Genomic DNA, 26,795 nt, shown 5'->3' with positions numbered 1-26,795 from the left:
CTGTGTTTGAATATGTTATGTTATATATGTTATGTATGTCTCTTCTGTGTAAGTACATGGATAGCAATGGAGGAACCAGAGTCAAATTCCTTGTATGTGTAGGCCTACACACACTTGGCCTAATAAAACGTAATATTTATTGCTAGCAAACTTCCTCTCACCTGTACTTGTGTCTTCCAGATGACATGACTGTCGATGGTGGGGAGATGGCAGCACAACTTGAAGGTTTGCAGCCTATTTATCGATCCATGCATCTGTCTACAGGATATATTTTCTCACTGTGCATGTCTTTTTCTCTCTGTCTCCATATCTCTCTGTTGCACTGTATGTTCATGTCCATCTACTTTATGACTCTATTTAAGATGCTAAGAAATCTGAAAAAATAAAATTATATTTGCTTGCCAAATAATAATCTTTTTAAAAAAATGTCCTTCTAGGTCGTTCTTTCCTCTGCCCCGCTGGTTGGGTCAGACACACGGATGGCTGTTATCTATACGTGACCTCTGGTAGATCCTGGACCAGCGCAGAGGTAAAGACAGTTAATTATTCAGTATATATGGACTAAAGATTTGTCACACCAGTCATTAGTGTTGCAACACCAAATGCTTGGTTAAAATGGTAAAAATATATTCTTTTTAAGCTAGACCCAGATAATGTTGAAGATACTAAGCAAAGTAAATAAAGCCAGGATTATGTTTCAGGAATTACTTCCCAGATAGCATCCGGATGTGGGCCACTTCAGGCAATGATGTGGCACTGATGGCCTTCTTCTGGCCCTGACAAAATGGATGTGAGCCTGAAGTGGCCCACATCTAAACTTGCACTTTCATTTTTGCCTTCCAAATACGTGGTTTAAATAATTGGGTTAAATTGGACTTGTTGAAACATGTCTAACACTCATTCAGTTGCCCTATAAGAGGCCGTTGTAAAGCTGTGTCCAGCGGTGGTCCAGTGTCCAACAGGAATTATACTTGGACTCCTTTCTCATCCCCACTGTTGCATCCTCTCAGGCCTACTGCTCCAGGTTGGGGGCCTCTTTGCCGTCTGTTCACAACATCTGGGACTACAACTTTCTTCAGCAGCTGGCCAGCCGATCAGGACAAACAACAGCCTGGCTGGGAGGACACTACTTCCTGGTGAGGCCAAATACAGCATTCACTTCACAGACAAAGCATACATTTTGTATTAGAACTATAAATTTTCAAATCTAAGATTTGATTATACAAGTTGGAGAGAAGGATAGCAAGAATCTTTAAAAAAAAAAAAAAAACCCAAAACCTACTGTCCAGCAAGTGGCATGTTTTACAGCACATGTTAATTTTTCCTCTGCATGTGTGCAGGGCTGGAGATGGCTGGACCAAAGCCAGTTTGACTACAGTAACTGGAGCACTGTCAATACTGTGAGCCGATTCCAGTGCATTCACCTCAATAGCAGAGGTAAGAGAAAAGACTTTATAATTCAACTTCTCCTTTTCTACGTATTCAACCATGAGTGCCCTCAAGACAAACCATCTTTGTCACATTAGATGTACTGCTGAGACGAGGAGGGAATCCACCAAGACCCGGGGCCTCATCTATCAATCGTTACTATGGGCAAATAGTAACAATTGATACATGAGGCAACTGGTGTTGTCCACCTTTTCTATTGGTCAAAAATGCATTTACCCAACTTCTCCACCTCATATGTATTTTGAATACATTAGATAAATTCAGAGTTCATACGGGTGTGGAGAAACATCCAAGTGGGCATCTTTTATCATCGCTGTTTTATTGAATTGGTCCAAGAATACCTCAAAATATATGTTGCTTTTTCCAACAGTAAAATATACGCAGTCTACTCAGACGTTTCGAGGCGACATACTAGATATGGAGAATGGTGTACTGTATTTAAGTGTCAGCATTTAACTGTGCTGAGCAAGGCACATTATCAAATATTTGTCTCACAGCATTTGGTTTTAATGGCATGATAATATCCTTCAGACAGAGTCCCCCTGTCTCGTTTACATGTTTTAAAACTATGCAGTATGAAAGAAAAAAAGAAGACGACAAACTGAATTAACCCTTACCTCTCTCAGCCTGACATGTGCAGTGATACTGACATTACACTTCCTTTGGCTTTGCAGTGGGCTGGTCCAATAATAACTGTGCCTCTGCGTTGCCATTCATCTGTGTGAGAAGATCTGATACCTGTTGATGATGATGACGATGATGACAACATCTGGATCTGCACTTCAGAGTTATTTCCTGTTATAAGACAACAAGTATATAAGGAAAATATCTATGGGCAGGTAATACATGAGGCAAATGATGGCAGGACGTGATGTTGAAGAAATGCTAGTATGAAAATCTTGCTCAGGTGACTCGTGGAATGTGTTAAATGGAAATGGGGGGGGGGTATGAAGTGGATCTTGTATGTTTTCTGCTGAGGAAGTCTCTGTAGTAACAGAACAAAAACAAATGTAATTTCTTCCAACTGTACATAGAAACGGAGAAAAAAATAGCTTCCTTTCTTAGTAACTGCTAAATCAAAGCTGTTGAATGGTATGATTGTTGAATGTTTATAGATACATGGATGTTTTATTTCTTACTATGAAAAAAGTGTTTTACTGGAATTGCTTATAATAAAATATTATAACATAATTTCTTGCATGTTTTGATAATACACACACACACACAACACACGATGTGTGTGTGTATATATATATATATATATACACTACCGTTCAAAAGTTTGGGATCACCCAAACAATTTTGTGTTTTCCATGAAAAGTCACACTTATTCACCACCATATGTTGTGAAATGAATAGAAAATAGAGTCAAGACATTGACAAGGTTAGAAATAATGATTTGTATTTGAAATAAGATTTTTTTTACATCAAACTTTGCTTTCGTCAAAGAATCCTCCATTTGCAGCAATTACAGCATTGCAGACCTTTGGCATTCTAGCTGTTAATTTGTTGAGGTAATCTGGAGAAATTGCACCCCACGCTTCCAGAAGCAGCTCCCACAAGTTGGATTGGTTGGATGGGCACTTCTTTGAGCAGATTGAGTTTCTGGAGCATCACATTTGTGGGGTCAATTAAACGCTCAAAATGGCCAGAAAAAGAGAACTTTCATCTGAAACTCGACAGTCTATTCTTGTTCTTAGAAATGAAGGCTATTCCATGCGAGAAATTGCTAAGAAATTGAAGATTTCCTACACCGGTGTGTACTACTCCCTTCAGAGGACAGCACAAACAGGCTCTAACAGGTACTATTTAATGAAGATGCCAGTTGGGGACCTGTGAGGCGTCTGTTTCTCAAACTAGAGACTCTAATGTACTTATCTTCTTGCTCAGTTGTGCAACGCGGCCTCCCACTTCTTTTTCTACTCTGGTTAGAGCCTTTTTGTGCTGTCCTCTGAAGGGAGTAGTACACACCAGTGTAGGAATATTCAATTTCTTAGCAATTTCTCGCATGGAATAGCCTTCATTTCTAAGAACAAGAATAGACTGTCGAGTTTCAGATGAAAGTTCTCTTTTTCTGGCCATTTTGAGCGTTTAATTGACCCCACAAATGTGATGCTCCAGAAACTCAATCTGCTCAAAGAAGTGCCCATCCAACCAATCCAACTTGTGGGAGCTGCTTCTGGAAGCGTGGGGTGCAATTTCTCCAGATTACCTCAACAAATTAACAGCTAGAATGCCAAAGGTCTGCAATGCTGTAATGCTGCAAATGGGGGATTCTTTGACGAAAGCAAAGTTTGATGTAAAAAAAATCTTATTTCAAATACAAATCATTATTTCTAACCTTGTCAATGTCTTGACTCTATTTTCTATTCATTTCACAACATATGGTGGTGAATAAGTGTGACTTTTCATGGAAAACACAAAATTGTTTGGGTGATCCCAAACTTTTGAACGGTAGTGTATATATAGTACTTGGCCAATTACCCCCCCCCCTTTCCGAGCCGTCCCGGTCGCTGCTCCACCCCCTCTGCTAATCCGGCTAGGGCTGCAGACTACCACATGCCTCCTCCGAGACATGTGGAGTTGCCAGCCACTTCTTTTCACCTGACAGGGAGGAGTTTCGCCAGGGGGATGTAGCGCGTGGGAGGATCACGTTATAACCCCCAGTCCCCCCTCCCCCAAACAGGCACCCCAACCGACCAGAGGAGGCGCTAGTGCAGCAATCAGGATACATACACACATCCGGCTTCCCACCCGCAGACACGGCCAATTGTGTCTGTAGGGACGCCCGACCAAGCAGAGGTAACACGGGGATTCGAACCGGAGATCCCCCGTGTTGGTAGGAAACGGAATAGACAGCTACGCTACCCGGATGCCACAACACACAATAATTAAATCACTAGGAAGCTAATCTATGGCTGCCCACATCAGCCCCTGCATGCTGCCCTCTGTCTGTCTTGGACATTTAAAGACAGCAGTCATCTATGAGGTGGACGCTCCATAAATGTGATGGTGTTCAACATTACAAAGTGAATTAGCTTTTTGTGCACACAGAAAAAACTCCACGATTCTTTATGATTATTAGCTCCTAAGAAATGGCAACAAAATTTTACAGTCTACATTAAAAGTTTTGTTTAATTTCTATCTGGATTATCTCGATCATGCAGAATTACATGATGGACTCGTGGCCACCCACTGCAAACACTGCGTGCATGGTGGTAAATGAACCAGCTGAAAAATACTGGAAGATTACTGGCGTGCAAAAAGGCCTAATGATAATGCTGACAACTGGGCTATCTGTGCAAACAAATAAACAAGAGACTGGGTTTTACCGATTATAAAAAAGAATCTAAAACATAACCTGCCAGTTTTTGCAAAAACTATCACTTTATTTACCAAAATGCCAAAAGCTGTTCCTTTTTTAATCTTCTCCATGTTTCTGCTAAAGAAAACACGATAGCAACCAAGTGAATTCTTGAGAGATTCCAATATTCTCATATTCTGTAAGAATATTTCTTCTCAAAAATAAGCTTAAACTTGAAATTAATTGTTTAACTGGTCACAATTTCTCTGACTAATTGCAAAAACTTGCCGTTAAATTGACAGCCATAACAATTGAAAGTGATTTGGTGGCAACATATTGTTAGATAAGAGGCTGTAATTTGCATATATAGTCACCTTTTCATGTTAAGGTAAGATGAACTAATTATCCTTCTGCCGGTGTTGTATAGATATGAAGATGTAATAATAATAATGGATTACATTTACTATATAGCGCTTTATCTAGACACCCAAAGCTCATTATATTGAATTGGTGTGTTGAACCCTGTTGTGCTGTTCAGTGAGTACTAAACAACACAACAGAGCTCAACACACCAATCAATAAAACATGAAAAGTAAAACATCATACACAACCATGACTAGACCAGACAGTAGTCTTTCATCTCTGACTGGAGACACTGATGATCAGCTAACAGCAAGCATGAGAGATCATGGGAAAAAAAGGAATTAAAGACGTTCAGATATTCCGAACACAAATCACAGGATATGGAAAATTACATCCATCCATCCATTATTGGAACCTTTTATCCTGCTCTCAGGGATGCTGGAGCCCATCCCAGCAGTCATTGGATGGAAGGAGGGCAGACACCCTGGACAGGCCGCCAGGCCATCACACACACATACATTCATACCTAGGGACAATTTAGTATGGCCGATTCACCTGACCTACATGTCTTTGGACAGTGGGAGGAAACCGGAGCACCTGGAGGAAACCCACGCAGACACGGGCAGAACATGCAAACTCCACACAGAGGATGACCCGGGACGACCCCCAAGGTTGTACTACCCCGGGGCTCAAACTCAGGACCTTCTTGCTGTGAGGCGACTGCGCTAACCACTGCACCACCGTGCCAGCAGAAAATGATATCGACCCAGAAAATCATTTCTTCAACAACATCAACTGTCTATACTACATCGATGATCAGATTAACATGATGGTCAACGCATATACTAAAACTTCAATTAGCCACATGAACAGCAGAAGCCTCTATGCCAACTTCCAAAACACCAAAAAAATATCTAACAGCTATATCTGAAACATGGATTAGCCCTGAGAAAGATGCTGACTTTGAGTTAGCTAGATACGAAGTGTCTAATAAGAACAGGAAGAACAAAAATGGAGGGGGGGGGGTTGTTTTATATATGTGAGCAACAGCCCCAATTACAAGGTGGTAAAAGTTATGTCAACAGCTGTTGCTGATGTGCCGGAATGTATCACAATTGAAATCTGTAAGAAAAATAAATAAGAATGTAATCGTAAATTGTATACACAGATTACGGGATAAAGTATTGATATTAGTATTATTAGTAGTAAATTGATTCCTGCTCCCGGCATGAAAATAGTATAAAACAGCAATAGTAGTAGTAGTAGTAGTAATGGTTGTAGTAGTATTAGTTGTTGTAGTACTAGTAGTAGAAGCAGTAGTAGTAGGAGTAGTAGTAGAAGAGGTAGTAGTAGTAGCAATGGTTGTAGTACTAGTAGTTCTGGTAGTATTGGTTGGAGTAGTAGTAGTAGAAGAGGTAGTAGTAGTAGCAATAGCAGTAGTAGCAATGGTTGTAGTACTAGTAGTTCTGGTAGTATTGGTTGGAGTAGTAGTAGTGGTAAAAATAGTAGTATGTAGTAGTAGCAGTAGTAGTATTAGTAGTGGCTGTAGTAGTAGTTGTGGTAGTAGTAAGTAGCAGTATTAGTATTAGTAGTGGTTGTAGTAGTAGCAGTTGTGGTAGTAGCGGTAGTAGTAGTCGTGGTAGTAGTAGTACTATGTAGTAGTGGTAGTAGTAGTAGTAGTTGTCGTGGTAGTAGCAGTAGTAGTGGTAGTAGTAGTAGTTGTGGTAGTAGTAGTACTATGTAGTAGTGGTAGTAGTAGTAGTAGTTGTCGTGGTAGTAGTAGTACTTGTAGTAGTAGTAGTAGTGGTACATTTGCCATCATGCTGAGAGCATGTAGTGTATGTGTGCCTCAGATCATCAAGAGCAAGTGAATAATGTGTATATATACTAGTTTTTGGATGTAATGTGAACGTTAAAGTCTTCTGAGTCTGTAAACTGTTACCTATGAATAAACTTGGCCTGGGGCAGCACAGCCTGTGGGTCTGCTAGAGCAACAGGCAACGTACATAAGCTCATGTGCACGCTTTAGTAGGACACTCCCACAGCACACTGACCTCGGTCCCACACCTTCTTCTCTTACCGTGGAATGCAAACCTCGTTCCCACCCAGATAGCAAAATTGCTGTGGCCCGGGCCCGTCCCACACCCGACACTTTCACCCGGCCCACATACCACGTGGAATGGTGGCACCTGGGCGGTCCACTCCTGTTTGCCAGATCTGGGCCAGAACCAAGCCATAGCAATGCCGCATGAAAATAGTATACAAAGAAAAAGACACTGACAAAGCTCACCTGTTGGTAAATTGTCTAATTTCCACCAGGTGGAAATTAGACAATTTGCAAGACAACCCCTATAAAAGGAATGGATTTGCAGGTGGTGGCCACAGACCATTTGCCTGTCCTCATCTTTTCTGGCCGATCTTTGGTTAGTTTTTCATTGTGCTAGTGCCCGCACCACTAGAGGTGGCATGAGGCGGTATCTGCAACCTACAGAAGTTGCTCAGGTAGTGCAGCTCATCCAGGATGGCACATCAATGCGTGCTGTGGCAAGAAGATTTGATGTGTCTCCCAGCACAGTGTCCAGAGCATGGAGGAGGTACCAGGAGACAGGCCAGTACACCAGGAGACGTGGAGGGGGCCGCAGGAGGACAACAACCCCGCAGCAGGACCGCTATCTGGTCCTTTGTGCAAGGAGGAATAGGAGGAGCACTGCCGGAGCCCTACAAAACGACCTTCAACAGGCCACTAATGTGCAGGTTTCTGCTCAAACAGTGAGAAACAGAATGCATGAGGATGGTATGAGGGCCCGACGTCCACAATTGGGGCCTGTGCTCACAGCCCAACACCGTGCAGCCCGATTGACCTTTGCCAGAGAACATCTTGGTTGGCAGATTCGCCATCGGCGCCCTGTGCTCTTCACAGATGAGAGCAGGTTCACACTGAACACATGTGACAGACGTGAGAGAGTCTGGAGACGCTGTGGAGAACGTTCTGCTGCCTGCAACATCCTCCAGCATGACCGGTTTGGCGGTGGGTCAGTGATGGTCTGGGGAGGCATATCCTTGGAGGGCCGCACAGACCTCTACGTGCTAGCCAGAGGTGCCATGACTGCCATTAGGTACCGGGATGAGATCCTCATTGTCAGACCCATTGTCAGACCATATGCTGGTGCAGTGGGCCCTGGGTTCCTGCTCATGCATGACAATGCTCGTCCTCATGTGGCCAGAGTGTGTCAGCAGTTCCTGTATGTCGAGGGCATTGATGCTATGGACTGGCCTGCACGTTCCCCAGACCTGAATCCAATCGAGCACCTCTGGGACATCATGTCTCGTACCATCCGCCAACGCGATGTCGCACCACAGACTGTCCAGGAGTTGACCGATGCCCTGATCCAGGTCTGGGAGGAGATCCCTCAGGAGACCATCCGTCGTCTCATCAGGAGCATGCCCAGACGTTGTAGGGAGTGCATACAGGCACGTGGAGGCCAAACACACTACTGAGCCTCATTTTGAATCGTCTTGAAGAATTTCCACAGAAGTTGGATCAGCCTATGTTCTCATTTTCCACTTTGATTTTGAGTATGATTCTGAATCCAGGCCTTAATGGGCTAATGATTTTGATTTCCATTGATCATTCTTAGGTTATTTTGCTCTAAACACATTCCTCTGTCTAATAAATAAAGATTTTCAGCTGAAATATTTCATTCATCGAGGTCTATATTGTGTTTTTAGGTGTTCCCTTTATTTTTTTGAGCAGTATATTTGCACCACATCCAACACATGTACCACATCTAAAGTGGAAATACTTTGGAAGTACTTTTGTTTCAAGAGTGCATTTTTTTTCTTATGTGCCCCTCAATACATGCTTTGAGAATCCCAGGCCTAATTTTTTACTACTACTACTAATAATAATGATAATAATAATAATAATAGGACCCCATCCCCCCGGGATGTTTTGGCCCTTCATACATGACATAATTTGGCCATTAGAGAAAATTAATTGGGGAACTCTGCTCTATAATCACATCAGCAGAACAGTGCTTGGTAAATTCATTGAGACAGAAACCGACCCGCCATGCAGTACAGGTTGTGAAGTACTCTCAAGATGGAATGTACAGTTTAAGGAGATCAGACGTGTAAGATGGGGCAAGCCCATTTAGGATTTTATAAGTCAGCAGAAGCACCTTGAAGACTGATCTAACATGGATAGGAAGCCAATGAAGGGAGGCCAGAATTGGTGTAACAAGGGCACATTTTCTAGCTTTAGTTAGGATTCTAGCTGCCACATTATGAACCATCTGAAGACTTTTAGTACTGGAATGTGGCAGACCTGAGGACAGAACAGTACAATAAAAAAAGTCTGGATGACACAAATGCATGTATTTGAGTGTCTGCATCAGCCATGGACAGAAAAGACAGAATTTTAGTTTTGTTTCATAGGTGACAAATGGCAGTATTGGGGGTTTCTTTAATGTGCTTATCAAAGGAAAGGCTGGGATCAAACACAACAATAAGATTTTTGGCTGCCACACTTTGTGAAATCAGAGTTGTCAATTGTTATTGTTACTTCATCAAACTGGTGTCTGTGGCTAGCAGGGCCAATGACCAGCATCTCATTTTTATCTAAATTCAAAAGCAGGAAACTTAGTGACATCCAATTTTTCACAGCAGCCAAACCGTCTTCTAAATTAGTCATTTCAGTATGATCATCAGCCTTTATAGGCACATACAGCTGAGTATCATCCACATAGCAATACAAATTTATTCTATGACGGCATATAATTTTGCCAAGAGGTGAAATATAAAGACAGAAAAGTAGAGGGCCAAGATCTGAGCCCTGAGGCACAGATATTTAACGTCAGAGAACTTCGATGTAATATTAGAGCAGACACAACATGTTTTTCCAGATTAGAAGTACTTAAGCCAAGAGGGAGCTAAATCAGAGACACCAAAATTACATTTATTCCATCTAATAGTATACTGAATTACGGAATTAATAGCTTAGCATTTTACACGGGTGAAGAATATATGATAATCATTCTCTGTCTATCTCACTGAACTCACTGCATGTGACCACTTATCTAAAATCCTTGATTAACTAAATGGGTATCTTAAGTTCAGTCATCAGCAGCAGAAGTTCAGGTACTTATGCTTTAATCTGCACACGGTCGTGTTTTATAGCTCTTGCTGTTGATGTTGTCAGTATTTTCATTTATACATCATATTACTTGTTCATTACCATTGAACAGTTTACAACTTCATATTCCCCCTTGTTGCTTTTGCTCCAGCCTATTTCAAATGAAGTTGAACTAACTTCTTCAAAAAGGATCTGTTCTAATAAATCCCGTTTTATTTGGAGTGGTACAAATGTTTTTTTGTCAATGTGACAACTATATTTGGTGAACTGGACTTTGTTTTTCATAACAATTAATATTTTTAACAACTTAGACTTGTTCATTAATGTTTTCAAAACTAGTCTGCCTCCAGTGGCACCTTCAATTCAAAATACCTCTCAAAATACAAACCAAAAGTGAATTTCATCAAGGTGATCTTTTAGGGTTTTTTTTTTTAAAACACCTCCCTACCCAATTTTTATTTCTTTACTTGGTCCTTTCATAGTTTTCATTATGTATCTATTTAAACAACCACCTCACGTGCCATCAGTATCAGTGGGCATTTATGGCCTGCAGTTCCAGAGTTTTGATCTAAGACACAATCAAACACAATTGACCTCATTCTATGGATCAGTGACAGCACTAAAGAAAGCAAAGTCCATTAACTCACGTGCAAGTTTAAGTTTTCCACTGGAAGCCATAGTTCCGGTTCACATATATATTCAGGGGGAGAGCAGGCTGATGCCATCACCACATCACTGTTGTACTTGATACCTGACAAACAACACCTGAGGTTCACCTGGCACAGGTAAGAGACCTGCTCTCTCACACAATCTCTGTTTTACCTTTGTTCTGTCTTTGAATTCAAAATAGATTCCTGCTACTACTTCTACTTAAGCCTCAGACCTGTGTTAACAATTTTGTTCATGTTTGTCACTGCTCTACCTTTTTGTTCTTTGTTTGGCCACTTCTGCCAGACTGTCAATATCAACATCATTTTCAGCAGCGGCATCATGAAGACTCTCCTGCTCCTCACGGTTCTTCTCTGTGCTGCCCTCCCTGTCAGGGCTGCAGCAGGTGAGATACATTACACAAGATTAAAAGAGAATTGGAGCCCATTTGCATGTTCCAACTGTCTCCAGCATCGAGTATGATCAAGAAAATGTTGGAAAGGTGTTACAGTTGCACACTGACTCAGATTGCATAGAGATTCATTTGCAAAATGCAGTTTGAAGGGCCTCTCAGTGGTACGGTAGTTTTATATAACATTGTCCTGTGTACATACCTTTTAGTAGAAGCTGTACCAGAGGACTTGAATCAAGACATCGTCCAACGTAAGTTCATACAGGGAATCACTGTGAAATATGCATAATATGATGGAAAGACATTAATTGTAGGGCTGGCCGATACTGACAAAATCAAATACCGTGATATTTTTGGCTGGTTACCTCAATATTGATCACGTGACGATATTTTGGAGATGACTACTGGTACTTTCGTAAGATATTTTACACACTAGAACATTTTTAGATATTGTCACATTAGTAATGTTGATATGATGATCAAGCATGTAGAGGCATTCATTGTTAATTTCACTGAGCTAAAACAATCGAATGAGTTCAGACAATTGTATAGTTTTACTTTGATGCAGCAGAGTGACAACAATTAAGTCATGTCACCATGTTACCATAACCAAAATCCCCAGACCATATCTCATATCACAATATCAATATTATATGGAAATATTGCCCAGCTGTAATTCATTGGGTGATAATTCTGAAAATTATAATCTATCTCATCTCCTCCCCTCTTCTATAGTGGAAGCAGAAAATAAAGTGGAAATGGCTCCCTCTCCTGGTAAGAAGAAGAAAAATTGAAAATTTACTTTGATGTAGCAGAGAATGACAATTAAATCATATCACCATGTTAACATAACCAAAATCCCCAGACCATATCAAGTCTCATATCACAATATCAATAGTATATCGATATATTGCCCAGCTCTAATTCATTGGGTGATAATTCTGAAAATTATAATCTATCTCATCTCCTCCCCTCTTCTATAGTGGAAGCAGAAAATAAAGTGGAAATGGCTTTCTCTCCTGGTAAGAAGAAAGATGGAAAATGTACTTGGGGTCTTTTTCATAAGCTACTGTGGCAATTCAATAGTCACCTTGTATTCAAACTGAACAGCTAATTACTAGCTGCAAATATTTGTGTTTGGTACAATGTGATTTGTGAATTCATTCCACAGTGTTTGGCGTAATTATATTCAACATCACATCATAATGACGCAAACTATACTTAGCACAAAAAGTAAAGAAAGTTGCGTTTGGTAGATTATTTCTTTGTTGTAACAATGCTTCTTGGCAATAAATCTTATACTGTTGGAAAGCCTGTTTATTTCCCTTTTAAAAGGTGCCACATTTGTAAGGGACGTGCATTTGTGGGATGAGCAACAGAGCTGAGTATGTGGGTTGCACCCATGAAAAATTTGCCAAATCTTCTCTGCCAATGCCAAACAGCTTATTTTGCTGTTGCTATTGACTCTTGTTTTGAGCGTCTGGTACCCCAGGTGCTGACAATCAGGTGCCTGATATAAGATTTATTGCCAAGAAGCATTGTTACAACAAAGAAATAATCCACCAAACACACATTTCCTTACTTTTTGTGCTAAGTTTACATATAGAAAAGCCTCATTTACTCATATATTGCTCAGTAATTAACACTCATCGTTGTTCAATTACATCTATTTTACTTGTAGATCATTCAGTTATTTATAAGTAATGAACGGCCTGTGGTTTAAATTCTTACTGAATAACAAAGAATTCATTGCTTAAGTACTACCCTGCACATGACCTCAAAAATACTGATGATGTCATGTTTATATTTGTCATTTCAGCTGTTTTAAGTATTCTGTGTTTGAATATGTTATGTTATATATGTTATGTATGTCTCTTCTGTGTAAGTACATGGAGAGCAATGGAGGAACCAGAGTAAAATTCCTTGTATGTGTAGGCCTACACACACTTGGCCTAATAAAACGTAATATTTATTGCTAGCAAACTTCCTCTCACCTGTACTTGTGTCTTCCAGATGACATGACTGTCGATGGTGGGGAGATGGCAGCACAACTTGAAGGTTTGCAGCCTATTTATCGATCCATGCATCTGTCTACAGGATATATTTTCTCATTGTGCATGTCTTTTTCTCTCTGTCTCCATATCTCTCTGTTGCACTGTATGTTCATGTCCATCTACTTTATGACTCTATTTCAGATGCTAAGAAATCTGAAAAAAATAAAATTATATTTGCTTGCCAAATAATACATTTTTTTTTAAAAAATGTCCTTCTAGATCGTTCTTTCCTCTGCCCCGCTGGTTGGGTCAGACACAGGGACGGCTGTTATCTATACGTGACCTCTGGTAGATCCTGGACCAGTGCAGAGGTAAAGACAGTTAATTACTCAGTATACATGGACTAAAGATTTGTCACACCAGTCATTAGTGTTGCAACACCAAATGCTTGGTTAAAATGGTAAAAATATATTCTTTTTAAGCTAGACCCAGATAATGTTGAAGATACTAAGCAAAGTAAATAAAGCCAGGATTATGTTTCAGGAATTACTTCCCAGATAGCATCCGGATGTGGGCCACTTCAGGCAATGATGTGGCACTGATGGCCTTCTTCTGGCCCTGACAAAATGGATGTGAGCCTGAAGTGGCCCACATCTAAACTTGCACTTTCCTTTTTGCCTTCCAAATACGTGGTTTAAATAATTGGGTTAAATTGGACTTGTTGAAACATGTCTGACACTCATATTCAGTTGCCCTATAAGAGGCTATTGTAAAGCTGTGTCCAGCGGTGGTCCAGTGTCCAACAGGCATTATACTTGGACTCCTTTCTCATCCCCACTGTTGCATCCTCTCAGGCCTACTGCTCCAGGTTGGGGGCCTCTTTGCCGTCTGTTCACAACATCTGGGACTACAGCTTTCTTCAGCAGCTGGCCAGCCGATCAGGACAAACAACAGCCTGGCTGGGAGGACACTACTTCCTGGTGAGGCCAAATACAGCATTCACTTCACAGACAAAGCATACATTTTGTATTAGAACTATACATTTTCAAATCCAAGATTTGATTATACAAGTTGGAGAGAAGGATAGCAAGAATCTTAAAAAAAAAAAAAAAAAAAACCAAAACCTACTGTCCAGCAAGTGGCATGTTTTAAAACACATGTTAATTTTTCCTCTGCATGTGTGCAGGGCTGGAGATGGCTGGACCAAAGCCAGTTTGACTACAGTAACTGGAGCACTGTCAATACTGTGAGCCGATTCCAGTGCATTCACCTCAACAGCAGAGGTAAGAGAAAAGACTTAATAATTCAACTTCTCCTTTTCTACGTATTCAACCATGAGTGCCCTCAAGACAAACCATCTTTGTCACATTAGATGTAATGCTGAGACGAGGAGGGAATCCACCAAGACCTGGGGCCTCATCTATCAATCGTTACTATGGGCAAATTTTCATGTACATACCCGTGGAATTTTTTTAGCCCGCAAGATTGTCTGATAGCGGGCAACAAAGCATGATGGTTATTTGTAATTCCTTCCTCCTAACATCTATTGTCGACCTCTTGCAAAGAGCAATCACCCAGGCCTGCAAAGACATCAGTGTTAGCCAGTTGGTGTCTAAATTCAGGGGTTACCCAGGTTCTACACTGGTCTCTGAGAAAAACTTCAGGGCTAAAAAAAATCCCATGGGTGTGTACGCACAAATCTGCCAATAGTAACAATTGATACATGAGGCATCTGGTGTTGTCCACCTTTTCTATTGGTCAAAAATGCATTTACCCAACTTCTCCACCTCATATGTTATTTTGAATACATTAGATAAATTCAGAGTTCATACGGGTGTGGAGAAACATCCAAGTGGGCATCTTTTATCATCGCTGTTTTATTGAATTGGTCCAAGAATACCTCAAAATATATGTTGCTTTTTCCAACAGTAAAATATACGCAGTCTACTCAGACGTTTCGAGGCGACATACTAGATATGGAGTATGGTGTACTGTATTTAAGTGTCAGCATTTAACTGTGCTGAGCAAGGCACATTATCAAATATTTGTCTCAGAGCATTTGGTTTTAATGGCATGATAATGTCCTTCAGACAGAGTCCCCCTGTCTCGTTTACATGTTTTAAAACTATGCAGTATGAAAGAAAAAAGAAGACGACAAACTGAATTAACCCTTACCTCTCTCAGCCTGACATGTGCAGTGATACTGACATTACACTTCCTTTGGTTTTGCAGTGGGCTGGTCCAATAATAACTGTGCCTCTGCGTTGCCATTCATCTGTGTGAGAAGATCTGATACCTGTTGATGATGATGACGATGATGACAACATCTGGATCTGCAGTTCAGAGTTATTTCCTGTTATAAGACAACAAGTATATAAGGAAAATATCTATGGGCAGGCAATACATTAGGCAAATGACGGCAGGACGTGATGTTGAAGAAATGCTGCTATGAAAATCTTGCTCAGGTGACTCGTGGAATGTGTTAAATGGAAATGGGGGGGGGGGTATGAAGTGGATCTTGTATGTTTTCTGCTGAGGAAGTCTCTGTAGTAACAGAACAAAAACAAATGTAAATTTCTTCCAACTGTACATAGAAACGGAGAAAAAAATAGCTTCCTTTCTTAGTAACTGCTAAATCAAAGCTGTTGAATGGTATGATTGTTGAATGTTTATAGATACATGGATGTTTTATATCTTACTTTGAAAAAAGTGTTTTACTGGAATTGCTTATAATAAAATATTTTTAACATAATTTCTTGCATGTTTTGATAATACACACACACAACACACGATGTGTGTGTGTATATATATATATATATATATATATATATATATAGAGTACTTGGTCAATTACTCCCCCCCCTTTCCGAGCCGTCCCGGTCGCTGCTCCACCCCCTCTGCTAATCCGGCTAGGGCTGCAGACTACCACATGCCTCCTCCGATACATGTGGAGTTGCCAGCCACTTCTTTTCACCTGACACGGAGGAGTTTCGCCAGGGGGATGTAGCGCGTGGGAGGATCACGTTATGACCCCCAGTCCCCCCTCCCCCAAACAGGCACCCCAACCGACCAGAGGAGGCGCTAGTGCAGCAATCAGGATACATACACACATCCGGCTTCCCACCCGCAGACACGGCCAATTGTGTCTGTAGGGACGCCCGACCAAGCAGAGGTAACATGGGGATTCGAACCGGAGATCCCCCGTGTTGGTAGGCAACGGAATAGACAGCTACGCTACCCGGACGCCACAACACACAATAATTAAATCACTAGGAAGCTAATCTATGGCTGCCCACATCAGCCCCTGCATGCTGCCCTCTGTCTGTCTTGGACATTTAAAGACAGCAGTCATCTATGAGGTGGACGCTCCATAAATGTGTTGGTGTTCAACATTACAAAGTGAATTAGCTTTTTGTGCACACAGAAAAAACTCCACGATTCTTTATGATTATTAGCTCCTAAGAAATGGCAACAAAATTTTACAGTCTACGTTAAAGGTTTTGTTCAATTTCTATTTGGAAATATCTCGTTCCTGCAGAATTACATGATGGACTCGTGGCCACCCACTGCAAAAACTGCGTGCATGGTGGTAAATGAACCAGCTGAAAAATACTGGAGGATTACTGGCGTGCAAAAAGGCCTAATGATAATGCTGACAACTGGGCTATCTGTGCAAACAAATAAACAAGGGACTGGGTTTTACCTATTATATAAAAAGAATCTAAAGCATAACCTTTTTTTCGTTTTTGCAAAAACCAGATCAGTTTATTCACCAAAATGCCAAAAGCTGTTCCTTTTTTAATCTTCTCCATGTTTCTGCTAAAGAAAACATTTTGCAACCAAGTGAATTCTTGAGAGATTCCAATATTCTCATATTCTGTAAGAATATTTCCTCTCAAAAATAAGCTTAAACTTGAAATTAATTGTTTAACTGGTCACAATTTCTCTGACTAATTGCAAAAACTTGCCGTTAAATTGACAGCCATAACAATTGAAAGTGATTTGGTGGCAACATATTGTTAGATAAGAGGCTGTAATTTGCATATATAGTCACCTTTTCATGTTAAGGTAAGATGAACTAATTATCCTTCTGCCGGTGTTGTATAGATATGAAGATGTAATAATAATAATAATGGATTACATTTATATAGCGCTTTATCTAGACACCCAAAGCTCATTATATTGAATTGGTGTGTTGAGCCCTGTTGTGTTGTTCAGTGAGTACTAAACAACACAACAGAGCTCAACAAACCAATCAATAAAAAATGAAAAGTAAAACATCATACACAACCATGACAAGACCAGACAGTAGTCTTTCATCTCTGACTGGAGACACTGATGATCAGCTAACAGCAAGCATGAGAGATCATGGAAGAAAAAAAAAAGGAATTAAAGACGTTCAGATATTCCGAACACAAATCACAGGATACGAAAAATTACATCCATCCATCCATTATCCGAACTGCTTATCCTGCTCTCAGGGTCACAGGGATGCTGGAGCCTATCCCAGCAGTCATTGGGCGGCAGGCGGGGAGATACCCTGGACAGGCCGTCAGGCCATCACACAGGGCCAACACACCCACATACATTCATACCGAGGGACAATTTAGTATGGCCGATTCACCTGACCTACACGTCCTTGGACGGTGGGAGGAAACCGGAGCACCTGGAGGAAACCCAGATAGACACAGGGAGAACATGCAAACTCCACACAGAGGATGACCCGCGACGACCCCCAAGGTAGTACTACCCCGGGGCTCGAACCCAGGACCTTCTTGCTGTGAGGTGACCGCGCTAACCACTGTGCCACCGGAAAAGGATATCGACCCAGAAAATAATTTCTTCAACAACATCAACAACTGTCTATACTACATCGATGATCAGTTTAACATGATGGTCAACGCATATACTAAAACTTCAATCGTCCACATGAAAGCAGAAGCCTCTACACCAACTTCCAAAACACCAAAGAATATCTAACAGCTATATCTGAAACATGGATTAGCCCTGAGAAAGATGCTGACTTTGAGTTAGCTGGATACGAAGTGTCTAATAAGAACAGGAAGAATAAAAATGGAGGGGCGGGGGGGAGGTTGCTTTGTATGTGAGCAACAGCCAATTATTTGCTGGAATCTATCACAACTGAAATCTGTATGAAAAATAAATAAGAATGGAATCGTAAATTGTATACACAGATTACAGGATAAAGTACTGATATTAGTATTATTAGTAGTAAATTGATTCCTGCTCCCGGCACGAAAATAGTATACAAAGAAAAAGACACTGATAAAGCTCACGAATCACTCCTAAACATATTTCAATCCTTATAGGGCAAAAATTGCCCAATAAAATGATTCAACAGTAAACAGAAATATAAAGATAGTCCATGGATCACAAAAGGACTATGTAATACTTGTCATAAAAAAATTAAGCTCTATAAAGAATTCATAAAGCACAGAACCACTGAAGCAGAAATAAAATACAAAAACAAGTTAACTACCACTATGAGGATATGTAAAGAGGAATAATACAATAAAGAATTAGAGACCAATAAAAACAACACCAAAGGTATATGGAATGTGTTGAACAGTATTAGTAGAAACTTGGTCTAGCTTGGTCTAGTCAGAAAGGCACGAACTGAGGAAGCCTCTTGGATGAGAGGCGAAACGTCTTCACGGATATATACCAAGTACAGTTGCACTTGATTCAACTCCTTTGGATAACCATGACCTGGACGAATGAGAACATTCACAGACATTAGTAGAAATGGATCTAGAAGCCCAAGCTGCCCTCAATATTTTACAGATAATACGACTATAAATAACATGGAAGACATGGTCCATGGCTTCAACAGATTCTATGTAAATGTGGGCCCAAAACAGGCAGAAAAAAAACATGTCACACAAACCATCACAGAGGGGAGTGATAGTGATTATGGGGACAGAAATGCAAGCAACATTTTTTTGAAGTGGAAGAAGGACGTTGAAGAAGGAGGCCTTTCAGGTTTGGTTAGCCCAAGGATCTCCTGAATCAGCATAAGTATGATACTGGGTCAGAGGGGCTGCAGCTTTAGCAGGTTCAGTAGCGAACACCCAGGTGTAGGAGGAGTTCAACGAGGCCTTGGAGAAGGACTTCTGGCCAAGCCGAGGTTCTGGTAAACCATCAGGCAACTCAACAGGGGGAGGCAGGGCCTTGTCCAAGCTGCTACACATGGGTACACACCTCAGCCACAATGTATTAACATTAACTTTCAGTAATACTACTATAACGGGTCAAAAGTTGCCAATGTAACCATATTCTTGTTCAGACATTGCCTTTATACATGCAGTTAATCGCTTTTATCAATTTATTTTATTGTTTTACTATTGTTGTATTTCTTATCCTTTGTTTATTTTATCATTTTTACACGTCTGTTTTTCCTTGTTGGGTTGCTTAATTGCTTTGTTTCCCGTAGTTAGTTAATAAATTACTCTTTTGATAAGAAACAAGTCTTGTGATAAGCAGCTTGGATAATGGATGGATGGATGGATGGATGGACAAGTCTTGTGTATTTGTATATGGCGTTAATGGGATTGAAGCAATCCCTGCATATTTGAACTCTGCATGCCAAAAATTATTTGTATTTTTACAACAGACGTACATGGCCTAATCTTAATCTTATTTTAATCAATTAATTAATTGTCTAACTGAGGTTTCACACCCCAACAAGCAACAATCATGAGAATACTATGGCATTAAACCCACAACAAATGACATTACAATAATAAAACAGTTCTGACTGGACCATGTTACTGTTTAAATCATTAAGCAAATAATATTTAACTTGTATAGATGCTAACAAATGTGTACCTCTTTCAGGTGTCCTTACAATAAGAGCAAATGTGTACTGTTTAAAACTTATGTCAAAACCAGATGAAAGTAACTATTTGCACCACATCCAACACATGTACCACATCTAAAGTGGAAATACTTTGGAAATACTTTTGTTTCAAGAGTGCATTTTTTTCTCTTATGTGCCCCTCAATACATGCTTTGAGAATCCCAGGCCAATGAGGTTCACCTGGCAATTTTTTACTACTACTTCTAATAATAATGATAATAATAACTATAATAGGACCCCCATCCCCCCGGGATGTTTTGGCCCTTCATACATGACATAATTTGGCCATTAGAGAAAATTAATTGGGGAACTCTGCTCTATAATCACATCGGCAGAACAGTGCTTGGTAAATTCATTGAGACAGAAACCAACCCGCCATGCAGTACAGGTTGTGAAGTACTCTCAAGATGGAATGTACAGTTTAAGGAGATCAGACAGGTAAGATGGGGCAAGCCCATTTAGGATTTTATAAGTCAGCAGAAGCACCTTGAAGACTGATCTAACATGGATAGGAAGCCAATGAAGGGAGGCCAGAATTGGTGTAATAAGGGCAAATTTTCTAGCTTTAGTTAGGATTCTAGCTGCCACATTATGAACCATCTGAAGACTTTTAGTACTAGAATGTGGCAGACCTGAGGACAGAACATTACTATAAAAAAAGTCTGGATGACACAAATGCATGTATTTGAGTGTCTGCATCAGCCATGGACAGAAAAGACAGAATTTTAGCTATGTTTCGTAAGTGACAAAAGGCAGTATTGGGGGTTTCTTTAATGTGATTATCAAAGGAAAGGCTGGGATCAAACACAACACCAAGATTTTTGGCTGCCACACTTTGTGAAATCAGAGTGGTCAATTGTTATTGTTCCTTCATCAAATTGGTGTCTGTGGCTAGCAGGGCCAATGACCAGCATCTCATTTTTATCTAAAATCAAAAGCAGGAAACTTAGTGACATCCAATTTTTCACAGCAGCCAAAATGTCTTCTAAATTAGTCATTTGAGTATGATCATCAGCCTTTATAGGCACACACAGCTGAGTATCATCCACATAGCAATACAAATTTATTCTATGACGGCATATAATTTTGCCAAGAGGTGAAATATAAAGACAGAAAAGTAGAGGGCCAAGATCTGAGCCCTGAGGCACAGATATTTGACGTCAGAGAACTTCGATGTACTATTATAGCAGACACAACGTGTTTTTCCAGATTAGAAGTACTTAAGCCAAGAGGGAGCTAAACCAGAGACACCAAAATTACATTTATTCTGTCTAATAGTATACTGAATTACGGAATTAATAGCTTAGCATTTTACACGGGTGAAGAATATATGATAATCATTCTCTGTCTCTATCTCACTGAACTCACTGCATGTGACCACTTATCTAAAATCCTTGATTAACTATATGGGTGTCTTAAGTTCAGTCATCAGCAGCAGAAGTTCAGGTACTTATGCTTTAATCTGCACACGGTCGTGTTTTATAGCTCTTGCTGTTGATTGTTGTCAGTATTTTCATTTATACATCATATTACTTGTTCGTTACCATTGAACAGTTTACAACTTCATATTCCCCCTTGTTGCTTTTGCTCCAGCCTATTTCAAATGAAGTTGAACTAACTTCTTCAAAAAGGATTTGTTCTAATAAATCCCGTTTTATTTGGAGTGGTACAAATGTTTTTTTGTCAATGTGACAACTATATTTGGTGAACTGGACTTTGTTTTTCATAACAATTAATATTTTTAACAACTTAGACTTGTTCATTAATGTTTTCAAAACTAGTCTGCCTCCAGTGGTACCTTCAATTCAAAATACCTCCCAAAATACAAACCAAAAGTGAATTTCATTAAGGTGATCTTTTAGGTTTTTTTTTTTTTAAAACACCTCCCCACTCAATTTTTATTTTTTTACTTGGTCCTTTCATAGTTTTCATTATGTATCTATTTAAACAACCACCTCACGTGCCATCAGTATCAGTGGGCATTTATGGCCTGCAGTTCCAGAGTTTTGATCTAAGACACAATCAAACACAATTGACCTCATTCTATGGATCAGTGACAGCACTAAAGAAAGCAAAGTCCATTAAATCACGTGCAAGATTAAGTTTTCCACTGGAAGCCATAGTTCAGGTTCACATATATATTCAGGGGGAGAGCAGGCTGATGCCATCACCACATCACTGTTGTACTTGATACCTGACAAACAACACCTGAGGTTCACCTGGCACAGGTAAGAGACCTGCTCTCTCACACAATCTCTGTTTTACCTTTGTTCTGTCTTTGAATTCAAAATAGATTCCTGCTTCTACTTCTACTTAAGCCTCAGACCTGTGTTAACAATTTTGTTCATGTTTGTCACTGCTCTACCTTTTTGTTCTTTGTTTGGCCACCTCTGCCAGACGGTCAACATCAACATCATTTTCAGCAGCAGCATCATGAAGACTCTCCTGCTCCTCATGGTTCTTCTCTGTGCTGCCCTCCCTGTCAGGGCTTCAGCAGGTGAGATACATTACACAAGATTAAAAGAGAATTGGAGCCATTTGCATGTTCCAACTGTCTCCAGCATCGAGTATGATCAAGAAAATGTTGGAAAGGTGTTACAGTTGCACACTGACTCAGATTGCATAGAGATTCATTTGCAAAATGCAGTTTGAAGGGCCTCTCAGTGGTACGGTAGTTTTATGTAACATTGTCCTGTGTACATACCTTTTAGTAGAAGCTGTACCAGAGGACTTGAATCAAGACATCGTCCAACGTAAGTTCATACAGAGAATCACTGTGAAATATGCATAATATGATGGAAAGACATTAATTGTAGGGCTGGCCGATACTGACAAAATCAAATACCGTGATATTTTTGGCTGGTTACCTCGATATTGATAACGTGACGATATTTTGGACATGACTACTGGTACTTTCTTAAGATATTTTACACACAAGAAAATTTGTCGAAATTGTCACATTAGTAATGTTGATATGATGATCAAGCATGTAGAGGCATTCACTGTTAATTTCACTGAGCTAAAACAATCGAATGAGTTCAGACAATTATATCGTTTTACTTAGATAAAGCAGAGAGTGACAACAATTAAGTCATGTCACCATATTACCATAACCAAGATCCCCAGACCATATCTAGTCGCATATCACAATATCAATATTATATGGAAATATTGCCCCGCTCTAATTCATTGGGTGATAATTATGAAAATTATAATCTATCTCATCTCCTCCCCTCTTCTATAGTGGAAGCAGAAAATAAAGTGGAAATGGCTCCCTCTCCTGGTAAGAAGAAGAAAAATGGAAAATTTACTTTGACGTAGCAGAGAATGACAATTAAGTCATATCACCATGTTACCATAACCAAAATCCCCAGACCATATCTAGTCTCATATCATAATATCAATATTATATAGATATATTGCCCAGCTCTAATTCATTGGGTGATAATTATGAAAATTATAATCTATCTCATCTCCTCCCCTCTTCTATAGTGGAAGCAGAAAATAAAGTGGAAATGGCTTTCTCTCCTGGTAAGAAGAAAGATGGAAAATGTACTTGGGGTCTTTCATAAGCTACTGTGGCAATTCAATAGTCACCTTGTATTCAAACTGAACAGCTAATTACTAGCTGCAAATATTTGTGTTTGGTACAATGTGATTTGTGAATTCATTCCACAGTGTTTGGCGTAGATTATATTCAACATCACATCATAATGACGCAAACTATACTTAGCACAAAAAGTAAAGAAAGTTGTGTTTGGTAGATTATTTCTTTGTTGTAACAATGCTTCTTGGCAATAAATCTTATACTGTTGGAAAGCCTGTTTATTTCCCTTTTAAAAGGTGCCACATTTGTAAGGGACGTGCATTTGTGGGATGAGCAACAGAACTGAGTACGTGGGTTGCACCCATGAAAAATTTGCCAAATCTTCTCTGCCAATGCCAAACAGCTTATTTTGCTGTTGCTATTGACTCTTGTTTTGAACGTCTGGTACCCCAGGTGCTGACAATCAGGTGCCTGATATAAGATTTATTGCCAAGAAGCATTGTTACAACAAAGAAATAATCTACCAAACACACATTTCCTTACTTTTTGTGCTAAGTTTACATATAGAAAAGCCTCATTTACTCATATATTGCTCAGTAATTAACACTCATCGTTGTTCAATTACATCTATTTTACTCGTAGATCATTCAGTTATTTAGAAGTAATGAACGGCCTGTGGTTTTAAATTCTTACTGAATAACAAAGAATTCATTGCTTAAGTACTACCCTGCACATGACCTCAAAAATACTGATGATGTCATGTTTATATTTGTCACTTCAGCTGTTTTAAGTATTCTCTGTGTTTGAATATGTTATGTTATATATGTTATGTATGTCTCTTCTATGTAAGTACACAAAGAGCAATAGAGGAACCACAATAAAATTGTAGAAATGTAGGCCTACACATACTTGGCCAAATAAAACGTAATATTTATTGCTAGCAAACTTCCTCTCACCTGTACTTGTGTCTTCCAGATGACATGACTGTCGATGGTGGGGAGATGGCAGCACAACTTGAAGGTTTGCAGCCTATTTATCGATCCATGCATCTGTCTACAGGATATATTTTCTCACTGTGCATGTCTTTTTCTCTCTGTCTTCATATCTCTCTGTTGCACTGTATGTTCATGTCCATCTACTTTATGACTCTATTTCAGATGCTAAGAAATCTGAAAAAATAAAATTATATTTGCTTGCCAAATAATAATCTTTTTAAAAAACATGTCCTTCTAGGTCGTTCTTTCCTCTGCCCCGCTGGTTGGGTCAGATACAGGGACGGCTGTTATCTATACGTGACCTCTGGTAGATCCTGGACCAGTGCAGAGGTAAAGACAGTTAATTACTCAGTATATATGGACTAAAGATTTGTCACACCAGTCATTAGTGTTGCAACACCAAATGCTTGGTTAAAATGGTAAAAATATATTCTTTTTAAGCTAGACCCAGATAATGTTGAAGATACTAAGCAAAGTAAATAAAGCCAGGATTATGTTTCAGGAATTACTTCCCAGATAGCATCCGGATGTGGGCCACTTCAGGCAATGATGTGGCACTGATGGCCTTCTTCTGGCCCTGACAAAATGGATGTGACCCTGAAGTGGCCCACATCTAAACTTGCACTTTAATTTTTGCCTTCCAAATACGTGGTTTAAATAATTGGGTTAAGTTTGACTTGTTGAAACATGTCTAACGCTCATTCAGTTGCCCTATAAGAGGCTGTTGTAAAGCTGTGTCCAGTGGTGGTCCAGTGTCCAAAAGGAATTATACTTGGACTCCTTTCTCATCCCCACTGTTGCATCCTCTCAGGCCTACTGCTCCAGGTTGGGGGCCTCTTTGCCGTCTGTTCACAACATCTGGGACTACAGCTTTCTTCAGCAGCTGGCCAGCCGATCAGGACAAACAACAGCCTGGCTGGGAGGACACTACTTCCTGGTGAGGCCAAATACAGCATTCACTTCACAGACAAAGCATACATTTTGTATTAGAACTATACATTTTCAAATCTAAGATTTGATTATACAAGTTGGAGAGAAGGATAGCAAGAATCTTAAAAAAACAAAAAACAAAAAAAAACAACCTACTGTCCAGCAAACGGCATATTTAAAGCACATGTTAATTTTTCCTCTGCATGTGTGCAGGGCTGGAGATGGCTGGACCAAAGCCAGTTTGACTACAGTAACTGGAGCACTGTCAATACTGTGAGCCGATTCCAGTGCATTCACCTCAACAGCAGAGGTAAGACAAAAGACTATAATTCAACCACTAGTGCCCTCAAGACAAACCATCTTCGTCACTTTAGATGTACTGCTGAGCGACGAGGAAGGAACCCACCACGTCCTGGTGTTGTTCACCTTTTCCATTTGTGAAAAATGCATTTACCGGGCATCCGGATAGCATAGCAGTCTATTCCGTTGCCTACCAACACGGGGCTCGGCGGTTTGAATCCCCGTGTTACCTCCAGCTTGGTCAGTGGGTGGGAAGCTGGATGTGGGTATGTGCCCTGGTCACTGCACTAGCGCTTCCTCTGGTCGGCCGGGGCGCCTGTTCAGGGAGGAGGGGGAACTGGGGGGGAGTAGCATGATCCTCCCAGGCGCTACGTCCCCCTGGTGAAACTCCTCACTGTCAGGTGAAAAGATACGGCTGGAAATTCCACATGTATCGGAGGAGACGTGGTAGTAGGCAGCCCTCCCCAGATTGGCAGACGGGGTGCAGCAGCAACCGGGACGGCTCGGAAAAGTGGGGTAATTGGCCAAGTATAAATGGGGAGAAGAAAAAAAAGAATGGGGGGGGGGGTCCAAAAAAAAAAGCATTCACCATCTCATATGTATTTTGAATACATTAGATAAATTCAGAGTTCATACGGGTGTGGAGAAACATCCAAGTGGGCATCTTTTATCATCGGTGTTTTATTGAATTGGTCCAAGAACACCTCAAAATATATGTTGTTTTTTCCAACAGTAAAATATACGCAGTCTACTCAGACGTTTCGAGGCGACATACTAGATATGGAGAATGGTGTACTGTATTTAAGTGTCAGCATTTAACTGTGCTGAGCAAGGCCCAT

At 40.2% G+C, this 26,795-nt stretch overlaps 2 protein-coding genes and 1 long non-coding RNA gene across 7 annotated transcripts in view; all 3 read left to right on the top strand.

The window, feature by feature from the left end:
* LOC130112805 (ladderlectin-like) overlaps window positions 1-16,049 on the top strand; it is a 28,462-nt gene extending 12,413 nt beyond the window's left edge. For 2 of the 5 annotated variants that reach the window (XM_056280298.1, XM_056280299.1), the window contains exons 4-10: window positions 12,046-12,084; window positions 12,294-12,332; window positions 13,324-13,368; window positions 13,584-13,675; window positions 14,159-14,284; window positions 14,491-14,587; window positions 15,537-16,049. In XM_056280298.1, coding sequence (XP_056136273.1) covers window positions 12,046-12,084; window positions 12,294-12,332; window positions 13,324-13,368; window positions 13,584-13,675; window positions 14,159-14,284; window positions 14,491-14,587; window positions 15,537-15,607 — 509 coding nt within the window. In that variant the 3' untranslated portion in view covers window positions 15,608-16,049. Of the gene's footprint in view, window positions 1-11,225; window positions 11,305-11,519; window positions 11,562-12,045; window positions 12,085-12,293; window positions 12,333-13,323; window positions 13,369-13,583; window positions 13,676-14,158; window positions 14,285-14,490; window positions 14,588-15,536 lie in introns of those variants that run through there. The other 3 variants (XM_056280300.1, XM_056280297.1, XM_056280301.1) reach the window with 3 other exon arrangements.
* LOC130112806 (ladderlectin-like) overlaps window positions 1-26,795 on the top strand; it is a 29,651-nt gene that overhangs the window by 2,137 nt on the left and 719 nt on the right. Inside the window, exons 2-9 of the mRNA XM_056280302.1 lie at window positions 22,582-22,681; window positions 22,896-22,937; window positions 23,429-23,467; window positions 23,677-23,715; window positions 24,707-24,751; window positions 24,965-25,056; window positions 25,538-25,663; window positions 25,870-25,966. Of these exons, the coding sequence (XP_056136277.1) occupies window positions 22,618-22,681; window positions 22,896-22,937; window positions 23,429-23,467; window positions 23,677-23,715; window positions 24,707-24,751; window positions 24,965-25,056; window positions 25,538-25,663; window positions 25,870-25,966 (544 nt within the window). The 5' untranslated portion in view covers window positions 22,582-22,617. The remainder of the gene's footprint in view (window positions 1-22,581; window positions 22,682-22,895; window positions 22,938-23,428; window positions 23,468-23,676; window positions 23,716-24,706; window positions 24,752-24,964; window positions 25,057-25,537; window positions 25,664-25,869; window positions 25,967-26,795) is intronic.
* Window positions 202-931, top strand: LOC130112807 (uncharacterized). The gene is made up of 3 exons (XR_008810260.1): window positions 202-225; window positions 438-529; window positions 906-931. It is a non-coding gene; the product is annotated as an uncharacterized LOC130112807 (long non-coding RNA).

This window comes from Lampris incognitus, chromosome 5 (genome assembly GCF_029633865.1).
Source record: "Lampris incognitus isolate fLamInc1 chromosome 5, fLamInc1.hap2, whole genome shotgun sequence".
In the NCBI taxonomy this organism is placed as follows: domain Eukaryota; kingdom Metazoa; phylum Chordata; class Actinopteri; order Lampriformes; family Lampridae; genus Lampris; species Lampris incognitus.
This window is presented reverse-complemented; position numbering and strand designations above follow the sequence as displayed.